The 12,176-nt window shown below is 43.6% G+C and overlaps 1 protein-coding gene across 1 annotated transcript in view; it reads left to right on the plus strand.

The window, feature by feature from the left end:
* Positions 1-6,216, plus strand: part of NMT1 (N-myristoyltransferase 1) — a 59,524-nt gene extending 53,308 nt beyond the window's left edge. The window contains exons 9-12 of the mRNA XM_063959983.1: positions 3,081-3,251; positions 3,337-3,504; positions 5,567-5,704; positions 5,838-6,216. Coding sequence (XP_063816053.1) covers positions 3,081-3,251; positions 3,337-3,504; positions 5,567-5,704; positions 5,838-5,858 — 498 coding nt within the window. The 3' untranslated portion in view covers positions 5,859-6,216. The remainder of the gene's footprint in view (positions 1-3,080; positions 3,252-3,336; positions 3,505-5,566; positions 5,705-5,837) is intronic.
* The last annotated feature ends 5,960 nt before the right edge of the window (positions 6,217-12,176 follow it).

Genomic DNA, 12,176 nt, shown 5'->3' on the forward strand with positions numbered 1-12,176 from the left:
CTCCCTCACTACGGGTCGCGTACTTAGGATCCTCAAGCAGCTCTAATCAATGCCTTGACAGCTCCATGGCAGTTTCAACTGGGATATGTGTTTCCACAAATTCCGCTGATTCCGCGTCTACATCAACACATTCGGCGAGAAAGGTTGCCAGTCGTTCTTGTGGCTCCGGATTGGCCGCACCGGCAGTGGTACCCTCTTCTACGCAGCATGGTCGTCGGGGAACCTTTCAGTCTCCCTCTGCGACCAGATCTTCTTCAAGGACCGTGTCGCCACCCAGATTTAAGTCGGCTGGCTTTGACTGCATGGTTCTTGAATCCAGCATTTTAAGGGCTAAAGGATTTTCTCACCCTGTTGTACAAATGATGATTCAGGCTAGAAAGCCGGTAACTTCTGGAATTTACCACAGGGTGTGGCGTATTTACATTGCTTGGTGTGAAAAACGCGGATTGGCACCGGACTTATTTAGGGTCCCTCGTCTGTTCTCTTTCCTTCAGGAGGGTCTCAATAAAGGTCTGCGACTCTCTTCACTTAAAGGTCAGGTCTCTGCCTTGTCGGTTCTTTTTCAAAAGAGACTGGCTATCATTCCAGAGGTTCAGACATTTCTTCAGGGAGTACTTAGGATTCAACCACCCTTTGTTCCTCCAGTTCCTCCCTGGGACTTGAATTTAGTTCTTACGGCTCTTCAAAAATCTGTAGAATTGCGGTATCTAACACTTAAGGTTGTTTTCCTGTTGGCCATTGCCTCCGCCAGACGTGTATCTGAGTTGGCGGCTCTTTCTTGCAGACCACCCTTGTTGGTTTTTCATGATGACCGGATGGTTCTGCGGACAAAACCTTCCTTCCGAAGGTTGTCAGCGTTCTACCTAAATCAGGACATTGTCCTTCCGGTGTTTACTCCTTCTTCCGGGGAGGACAGCCTATTGGATATTGTTAGGGCCTTACGCATTTATTTGTCTCTGACAGAATCTATCCGTCGTACGGATACGTTGTTGGTGTTAATTGACGCACCGAAACGGGGTTGGCCGGCTTCCACAAACACACTGGCTTGTTGGGTGACTTCGGCCATTCGGCAGGCATACAGTTCTTCGAATGTTACCATTCCTGATGCAATTCGAGCTCATTCGACTAGGGCTGTTGGAGCCTCTTGGGCTGTTCGCGGTGGTGTATCTGTTGAGCAGCTGTGCAGAGCGGCGACCTGGTCGTCCGTGTATACCTTCACAAAGTTTTACCTTTTTCATACCTTTGGTTTGGAGACTGCATCTGTTGGGGGTCAAATTTTGCAGACAGCTATGCCGTCTAAGTCTCCCTCCTCTCATTAGCTTGCTTTGGGAAATCCCACAAGTAACGGCGCAGCGTCCCCCAGATGGATGAAAGAGAAATAGGGATTTTTGTTTACTTACCGTAAAATCTTTCTCTGATTCCATCTGGGATCAGCGATCCCTCCTTTATTATTATTATTATCCTTTATTATCCTTTATTTATATGGCGCCACAAGGGTTCTGCAGCGCCCAATTACAGAGTACATAAACAAATAATCAAACAGGAAAACAGCAACTTACAGTTGATGACAGTATAGGACAAGTACAGGGTAAATAAACATAGTTACATCAGCAGATGACACTGGAATAAGTATCAGGTGGCAGAAGACTGATGGAATTGGTGCAGTTGAAGATTATTAAAGTAAGAGAGGATAAGCACATTTGTCTGGTTTAATTGTTATATTCTGTTCTATCTCCTTTGGCTTGGCTAAACGTTAACTGAGTTGCTGGCTAGTCAGGCTGGAGATGGGCGGGGTTAGAGGGGGAGGAGTTAGTTTTTAATAGGTTCTGTGCCAAACTCCACTACCACACACCTCTAACCCACAAGTAACGGCTCAGTGTCCCCCAGATGGAATCAGATTTTACGGTAAGAAAAACAAAAATCCCTATTTTAACTTGTATAGTATATTAGAACACAATTGGTAATGTTGTCACTGATATAGTGTCCTTATAACAGGTTACTTTAAGTACACAGAGTGACCTATTTATTAAGCTTCAGTGCAAAAAAAACATGGAGATAATTGCTGATTCTACTTGATTATCTGAACCTTTAGGATCAGGGATTTTTATTAGACTTTTTTTAAATGCAGGAGATAGGCTCTCTGCTGAAATCTAGCAAAGTGGTGGCCCCCAGGCATAACCCATCATATAATTGGGTTACGTTGTAATAAATCAAGAAATCCAGACTTCTCCTAGTGACCTCTAACACCACTTTGACTGTGTATACAATCAAAATAATTTTGTGTTCCCCGATCTTTGCAAGTATACAGATGTATCCTCATGCATCTAGCCTGATTGCGCCATGCGATGCGAGATGCTTGGTGCAAGCGAGCCGTGCCGGACGGTATAGCGTAGCAACTTCTTCTTTACGTCTTATTCACGCTGCAGACACAGCTAAACACCACACAGTCTGTACCAGAGATTCCGGGCTGCAACTTTAACTGCACAGGAATGAGTTTTAAGTATGTTCAAAGTTACAGGCGAAGCACAACAGAACTTGGTGTGGAAGAATCTGCAGCCACTAAATCCTAGCACTTCGTCTATAGATTCGGAAACGTTTACACACAGATGTCAGGATGTAGTTATGTGATCGGCACCTATTTCCCGAACCGTCACCATCCCGACGTTCGGTATGCCAACCAACAGGGACTAGTCTCACTCTATTCCCATAGAGTGGGAATAGAACCCGTGGCAAGCGCAACAAGCTACCGTGTCCGCAAGTGGCTTTCTTTGCACTCGCACCCTCACGTGTCATACATTTTAGATTCATCAGTGCATTCTCATGAAGCGGTTTTAACACGTTGAATAGCAACAAGATGCATATTCAATCAAAAAAAGATACTGTGTGCAAGCAGAGTTGCACAGGGCCTGGCATGCAGAGAAGGGTTGTTTGACGCAACTGCAGCAATAGTGTATGAGGACACATTGTTTTTCGAAGGAGTGTAATTAAATCCTAGATGCCCCCATATTTTGCTCTGAACGAAGTGGTAAAACATCTGTTTTGAAAGTTTAATGTATCTTTATTTGTTCTTTTCTCTTCAGACTCCCAAATCCACTGGTCTGAAACCCATGGAGCTCCACCATATCCCTGCTGTGCACAAGCTTCTAGCCCAGTACCTTTCACAGTTTTACCTGGCCCCAGTAATGAGCGAGGAGGAGGTACAGCACTGGCTGCTTCCACAAGAAAACATTATAGACACCTACATTGTGGAGGTAATAATGAATTAGTCTAGGTCTGTCTATGTCTCCCCAGGATAGAAGTTTGCCACATAATGATTGATGTGCTTTCTATCTACAGACACCTGAAGGGGAAATAACTGATCTCCTGAGTTTCTACACATTACCCTCCACCATCATGAACCATCCCACACATAGGAGCCTGAAAGCTGCATACTCTTTTTACAATGTACACACCAAGACGCCTCTGGTCGACCTCATGAATGACGCACTAATATTGGCTAAGTCTGTGAGTTGGAGATAGTGGTGAGATGTCCAGGGGAAAAGACAGGCTTGTGGTTCAAAGACAGAAGGGTAGATGTATGAAGCAGTGAAAAGAGTGGAAAAATAATGAACAATTTTTCTTCATCAGTATTCACCAGAGAAGAACTGTTGGTGGGATTAGCGCATAACATTTGTGGCAGTAAAGATCCATGGTTAGAAACTTGTTTAAGTGTAGAAGTAATCCAAGAGAGACTAAGCAAAATTAAGGTTAATAAATCACCTGGTCCTGATGGACTTCACCCGAGGGTTCTTATGGAGCTTAGTTCACAACTAGCGCGACCCCTATACTTGATTTTCAATAGTTCAATTAGATCAGGCATGGTACAGAAGGATTGGCGTATAGCTGAGATAGTTCCATTATTTAAAAAGGGATCCAAAAATCTTCCGGGTAACTACAGACCAGTTAGTTTGACGTCTGTAGTGGGAAAAATATTGAAAGGAATTCTAAGGGACAGCATACAGGAGTATCTACAGACCACTAGGTTTATTAGCAAGAACCAGCATGGGTTGGTGAGGGATAGGTCATGTCGGACTAACTTAATTAGCTTCTATGAGGAAGTGAGCAATAATCTTGATCAGGGAAAATCAGTGGATGTAGTCTTCCTAGATTTTGCAAAAGCATTCTCACAGGAGACTGATCATCAAATTAAAGGAGCTTGGTCTAGGAAAAATTATTTGCACATGGATAAGCAACTGGTTGGATAGCAGGGTACAGCGAGTAGTGGTCAACGGGAAGTACTCAAACTGGTCCCCAGTAGTCAGTGGTATACCACAAGGGTCCGTACTCTGTCCACTACTGTTCAACATATTTATCAATGACCTAGAAATTGACACTGTGCTCTCCAGGCTTATCTTTTTAGATTATACTAAATTGTGTAAGGTAATTAACTCTGAATTGGATGTGGAGTCCTTACAGAATGATCTATCTAAATTTGAACTCAGGGCGTCTAAATGGAAAATAAGGTTCAATACAGACAAATGCAAGGTTATGCAATTCGGGACTAAAAACAAACTTGCAGCCTACATACTAAATGGGGAACGACTAGGTAAAACAGATTTGGAAAAGGATTTGAGGGTACTCATTGATGATAATAGGCTTAATAACCATACACAATGTCAAAGCGCAGTAAAGAAGGCAAGTAAGGTGCTAGCATGCATAAAACGGGCAATTGAGTCAAGGGACTCAGATGTAATCCTGCCACTGTATAAAGCATTGGTACGTCCGCACCTGGAATATTGTGTTCAGTTTTGGGCACCACTGTATAAAAAAAGATATTGGTGAACTCGAAAGGGTTCAAAGGCAAGCTACTAAATTGATTAAAGGCCTAGAGGGACTGGATTATGAGGAAAGGCTTAATAGATTGAATATGTATACACTAGAAAAGAGGTGTCTAAGAGGGGATATTATTAATATCTTCAAATATGCAAAGGGCATTACAAAGAGTTATCAGAGGAATTATTTATTAAAAGAACACCGTTTAGGACACGTGGGCACTTGCTGCGGCTGGAGGAGAGAAAGATCTGAACGGGTTCTTCACTGTTAGGGCAATTAGGATGTGGAATTCCCTGCCAGGAAAGGTGGTAATGGCGGACTCTGTAAGTGGATTTAAAAAAGGAATGGATACATTTCTGAATGAAAATGATATCCAAGATTATAATATTGAAAATATCAAAATGGTTAATCTGGGGGTTATAGTAGTTAACTAGTCATAAAACATACTCAGCGGGTATGTAGATTCATCGCAACTTAATACGGGTTGAACACGATGGGCAAATTGCCTCTTTTCAACCTCAATCACTATGTTACTATGTATGAGAAGTTGCCCACTGCAACAAATCCGTAGTGATTTATTGCCGTGGGAAACTTCTCCACTGGCTCACTTTACCGCTCTTTTCACCGCTTCATACACCTTCCTCTGAGTCTTTGATCTGATCTAAAGAAGGGTTTTGTCCTTGAGAAGCAGTAGATTAGTAATATCCTCCAAGGTACAGAACTTTACAGACTTCTCCTTCCTTTTTATTTGTAGAAAGGATTTGATGTTTTCAATGCTTTGGACCTTATGGAAAACAAAACCTTTCTGGAGAAACTGAAATTTGGAATAGGAGATGGAAATCTGCAGTATTACCTGTATAATTGGAAGTGTCCCAGCATGGGGCCTGAAAAGGTACAGTGAGATGCATCTCTAACATTCATATCGCAGGGTTGCAGATTAAAATGGTTTGACATTTACAATAAAAAAAATTTTCTGGTTTGCTTTATTTTATTAGATTTATTAGACCTCATTTATCCCTTCACAGGTTGGTCTAGTTTTACAGTAAACCCCTCATCCCCTATCTCAAAAGGGGTCAGGGTGTGAAATGGGCCACCAGCTGCTCAACATGCCAGAGATTGGACAACCGAGAGAGCAGCCCCAAGAAGGAGTGAAGGAATTGTGGGCACCGCTCTAGAACACATCCTGCTGATGTACATGGGAGGGAGGCTTCAGGCTTACAAAGGTGCAAAGCAGGGAGATTTCTCCACCTGGCTTGAATTAAGGATTTTTCAGGGTTTTTCTCTTCTCTCCCCCCCCCTCCTGCTGTGAATATAAAATTGCGACCACTTTTTCCTCCCTGCTGCCATCAGAGTTGAACAAGATTTGTGGCTGAATATTAAAGTATATATTATATATATCTGTAACCTTGTGCATTTTGCTTGACTGACTTGTCTTATTTTGTTTGAAGAATTGGTCAGGCTTACAGACAACCATTTTAGACCCACTTTTCAGTATGATAAGGACATGTTCATACCCACTCAGAAAAAAAATAACCTCTATGCTGGTTTGAATGCATTTTGTATGATGGGATTGTCATAATAATGCAGGTCATGGTAAGTGTCTTAATTAACCAGAACGTATGGTGTAATGGTTAGCACTACTGCCTCACAGCACTGAGGTTATGGGTTGGATTCCCACCATGGCCCTAAACACGTGGAGTTTGTATATTCTCTTCTTACTTGCGTGGGTTCTCTCTCGGTGCTCCGGTTTCCTCCCACAATCCCAAAAATATTATGGTAGGTTAATTAGCTCCCAACAAAAATGAACCCTGTGTGTGTGTGTGTACATGTGTTTAGGGCAGACTAGTGCCAAGTGGTTATCTGCCATTAAAACTCTATTGATCTAACCTGTTAATCTATGAGCATGCAATGGAGTGACTTGGGTCATTGGCTTATGTTTTCTAACATTTAACACGCATTTATTAACTAATGAAAAGCACTGAAGAAGTGGATCGATGTGAACCAGGTGAGGGGAGGAGTGTTCGATTTGTAGTAATTAGGTGCTGGATGCTAGAACCAACGCGCTTAAAGTAGGTCTGCCATCTACACACTGGAGGCTGAGCTAGTACACTATGTAGGCTATAAATTTGCTAGGAACCAGTGACATCACTGAGGAATTAATATTCATGAAGTGCTGGTTCCTGGTGACTTCGCTAGTTTGCACTCATTACTGCTTACACTGTGTGTAGGAGAGAGGTCCACTTCAAAACTTTGAACTGACCGCAACTAATTGTAGAATGAATATTAGTTCAGTGTATCCACTATAAACTCTCTAAATAAAAATCTATCGACAACAGACATGAGTCTTAAAATGCCTCAGTGATGTCACTAGGTTTTAGTGATTTGCCCAGAATGGGGGGGAATGGCAGATATCTGGTATACACACTTGTCTATGAACTATCTATCTATCTAGTTGCTAGAAAGAAGGACATATCTATATAGTGTGTACCCAGCATAACTGGTCTGTTTCTGTAAATGTGGGAGGAGCAGTGCCGCAGATGATGCTCGTCATGAAGTCTCCTCTTCAGCAATGCACACCCATTTTCAGTGTAGGTAAAAGTAATGGCCACCATTTGATATGACAGAATATCATAAAGCTATAAAATTGTGTATGTGGCTATAAATTCAGCAAATCGCAAAATAGTAAAAAAAAAAAATATATATATATATATATATATAAATAATAGGCAGGTTTGTGCGGCACTCACGGCGACTTTCAATAAGCAGACTTTAGACAGCAAGAAGTTAGCAACGTTTCAATGCTTTAAGCATTTTCCTCAGGCTTACAAACAACAAAAGAAAGAACACTCACCTAAATAGCAGTAACACCTCCGTGCATGGCGCCATGAATCCGGAACCGGGATTGAGGCCCGCCCAGTGACGCTGACGTGGGTAAAACCAACGTCATCATTGTGCTCCCATCACCATAACAACACATCAACAAACATCGGTATCTGCACATGATAAAAATTCATCATCATAGAAACATGTGTCCTTAGAATACATGCACATATACATTTCGTATGTTAGCAAATATCGATAACAAGAGGCCTAAAATAATTTATTTTATTTAAATTATTGAAATAAATTTAGTAGAATCAAATTTAGTAAAATCAAAATTTTGTAAAATCCCAATTTAGTAGAATCAAAAGAAACTGCAGCAAACCGGAGGACTGCCAATTACAACTGGGGATGTACAGAAGCAGATTCAAGCAAAAAGAATATCCAGACACCATTCTAGAAGAAGCCATCACTAGAACAAATGGAGTTGAAAGATCCAAGCTGTTAGAATACAAAACAAGGGAAAAAACAAAAGATTCTACGGCGTTCATTACAACCTTCAACAGGCATGAAAAATCTATCCAAGATTCATTTAGGAACCATTGGAGAATATTGCTCATGGACCCTATTCTTAAAGATATTTTCCCTCCTCATCTGGAAATAGTATTTAAGAAATCGCGGAACCTCAAGGATATTCTAGCCCCAAGCATGCTGACGACCGACCAAGAAAAAGACCACACATGGCCTAAATGTGTGGGTTCATACAAATGCGGGCGATGCAACGTATGCAGGTATCTACACCCTAACAGGAAAACCTTTACAGATGTGGAAAAGGAGTACAAAATCAAAGATTACATGAACTGCAATACCCAATCAGTTATATACCTCCTGGAATGTGATTGCGGCAAACAGTACATCGGGAAGACGAAGAGACCCCTGAAGCTAAGAATACAAGAGCACGTGAGAAACATCAGGAACAAAGTCGAGAGCCATGCAGTCTCCAAACATTTCATTTTAACACAACTCCAATCCGGAGGCCTTGACATTCAAAGCTATTGAACTGGTAAAATTGGGAGATAGAGGAGGTGACCTCGCCAATAAACTGTCACGTCGCGAAATGTTTTGGATTTTCCAATTACAGCCAAAAGGATTTAATGACCGCTACGAAATTGCTCCCTTCTTATGAAATACGTTAGTACATTTATAGCCGTACCACACTTAACTCCTTCCTACGTCTCTCCCCCCCCCCCCCTCCCAAATTAACCTGTTCCTTCCCCACTCCACCCCTACACATCAATCCCCCTCACGTACCTATCCCCACCCCCCACCCTCTAGCTCACCATTCACTATATACACATCTATACTACTTTTGAGCACTCTGGTAGTGATAAAAATTCACTCATAATTCAGTAAGCTTTGGCATTAGTATAACTCATAATTCAATAAATTAAGCGTTGGAGTGACAACCAAGAAGGTACAATGTCGTTACAGTCATACCGCGCTGGAAATGCCCTAATGTCCTAGCTTCTAGGACTTCTTAATAGACCATGTCAGATGGGATGTAGTTATGTGACCAGCGGGCAGGAAACCGCCGGTCACATTACCGACGGCTACATCTCCCTCCCCCCCCCCCCCCCACCCTCTAAATCACGATAGTCTTAGGGCAAAATTTAAAAATAGCAGGACAGAGTCTGGAAGTTGCTTCACTCTCATCAAGTGTCCATCCATTCAGACAAGCCCGTCCCAGGATTGATGGTCTCAGCCTTTTGACATGGTAGAGTATGCTCCATTTCATTCTCATCCTCTACAGCATTTGATCCTATCCAAGTGTAATGGACAGCCACATCTAATCAGATCACAAATTATAATTTCTCTTATGGCCTAGAGGATACTGGGGTCCATTTAGTACCATGGGGTATAGATGGGTCCACTAGGAGCCATGGGCACTTTAAGAATTTGATAGTGTGGACTGGCTCCTCCCTCTATGCCCCTCCTACCAGACTCGGTTTAGAAAATGTGCCCGGAGGAGCCGGTCACGCTGAAGGAAGCTCCTGAAGAGTTTTCTGCATTTATTTTCTATGTTATTTTCAGGCATGGCTGGTTGGCATCAGCCTGCCTGCTTCGTGGGACTTAGGGGGGTGGGGAAAGGCCCAACCTCTTGAAGGGTTAATGGTCCCGTTCCCTGCTGACAGGACACTGAGCTCCTGAGGGAACTATTCGCAAGTCCCATGAGGGCGAGCGTACATTCCCGCAGCACACCGCCACCTCTAACAGAGCCAGAAGAATGAAGAGTGGTGAGTACAGAGCCGGCGTCCCGGTTAGTGGGGCGCAGGCCATTATGGCGGCACAAGGGTACGGAGACGCACTGCTTCTAAAAAGGGTGGAATGCGTCTCCAGGCACAGTACGCGACTGCGTCTCAGTACACTGTACACAGTACCCAAACTGGCAAACACAGCGTTAAAACGCTTCTGCTCCATTTTAAGCACACAAGTTACCTCAGCCAGTATAAAAAAGCGGGAATATGGCGCGCCATTGAAGGGGTGGGGCTTCACTATGAGAGGATCCAGCAGCTCACCAGCGCCATTTTCCCTCTACAGTATACACAGACGCTGACTGATAGGGACGTGCAGCTCCTCCGGTGTGACTCCAAATTACCACAGCGGTACCAGGGGGTCATAGCGGGGGGGGGGGCGTCTATTAGAGTACTAAGTCCCCTATCAGGGTACTTGGTCTGCGACCCGGCTAAGCTTGGCATTAGCGGTAAGGGCACGATGGGGGCTGGCTCCAAACAACTCTGAAGGGCTCTTTGTGGGTTACTTGTGCTTAACCTTTTCCTATATGTATGTGTGTGTGCTGTCACATTACATTATGTCAGGCAAAGAGTGTATTTCTTGTACAGTGGAGTGTTCCTCTTCACCAGGGGGCTCACTACTTTGTACTCGGGGTTCACAGAATAGCGGGGCTGAACCGAAGTGGGTTAATTCTCTTAAAGGAATGATCTCCAGTCTTTCTACAAAATTGTCCCACAATGAGAAAGAGACTCAATACTTAAAACAGACTGCGGATGAGTTTATGAACAGAGACTCAATCCCCTCCCATTTGTCCGCAAAAGCTATCTCTGGCCCATATCCTGCAATCTGACTCTGATGCTGAGGTGTCAGACTTGGAGGAGGGTGAGGTGGACTTGGAGTGGGGGATGCGGCTCTGTCACAGGGAATAGAGGCTCTTATAGAGCCTATGAGAGATGGTCTGCATATTCCTGATATGGTGTCAGAGAAGTGTGAGGAATCTTATTTTAGTGTAAAAAAATAAGTCCTCAGTCACTTTTCCTGTGTCAAAGGAATTGAATACCCTGTTTAAAGAATCATGGGTTAATCCTGATAAGAAATTTCAGATCCCAAAAAGGTTACTCTCATCTTTTCCCTTTCCTCTGGAGGATAGAAAAAACGGGAAAATCCACCGATAGTGGACGAATCAGTCTCTAGGCTGTCACGAAAAAAAATTGTATTGCCTGTTCCTGGTGCAGCCTCCCTAAAAGACACGGCTGATCGTAAAATTGAGACTACACTCAAATCATTATACACAGCTGCTGGGGTGGCCCAAAGACCTACTATAGCATGCATGTGGATCACAAAAGCCACTGCAAAATGGTCAGGTAACCTAATTGAGGTATTAGATTCCTTGTCTAGGGGGATGTTGTTTTACTCCTGCAGCATATACAGGACTCTGCGAACTTTATGGTGGAAGCAGGGGTGTATCTAGGGGTCCAGGTGCCCCTGGCAAAGTTAGGGACTGGCGCCCCCCATATTTGAAGTAGGGAAGGTGCATGTGCAAAAAGGGACATGATCTTGTGAGAAAGGGGCATGACCATACAATAGTTCCCCCAATTCGAATTACGCTACACAGTAGTAAGCCTTGTACACATTATGCCCACACAGTAGCAGTTCCCTTTACACATTATGCCCACACAGTAATTCTTCTAATACTGAGGAGACATCAGCAGTGCCTGGCCTGGCTGAGGAGGCAATGCCACCCAAGGCCAGGTAGTATAATCAAATAGTAGTGCAAAGAAGTGCAGTGCAGTGCAGTGCACAACCCAGTGGTGCAAGTAGAAAAAAAATCTTAGTGGTACACCTTAGGCGCGCACACGCCAAAACATTGGTGTGGCCAATGAAAATGGGGGCATGATACACATATGACCCCAATAGTGCCAGATAGACATATGCCCCACAGTGCCAGATAACACACATACCCCCGCAGTGCCAGATACAGATATGCCCCCACAGTGCTAGATATGCCCCGACAGTGCCAGATACACATATGACCCCACAGTTCCAGATATGCCCCCACAGTGCCATATATTACCCTCATGTTGCCAGATATGCCCACACATTGCTAGATACACATGCCCCCACTGTGTCAGATATGCCCTCATAGTGCCAGATATGCCGCCATGGTGCCAGATACACATATGCCCCCACAGTGCCAGATAAGCCCCCACAGTCATATAGTCATAGTCCCCATCCCCCTCCCAGCACATAGC

This window comes from Pseudophryne corroboree, chromosome 3 (genome assembly GCF_028390025.1).
Source record: "Pseudophryne corroboree isolate aPseCor3 chromosome 3, aPseCor3.hap2, whole genome shotgun sequence".
In the NCBI taxonomy this organism is placed as follows: Eukaryota; Metazoa; Chordata; class Amphibia; order Anura; family Myobatrachidae; genus Pseudophryne; species Pseudophryne corroboree.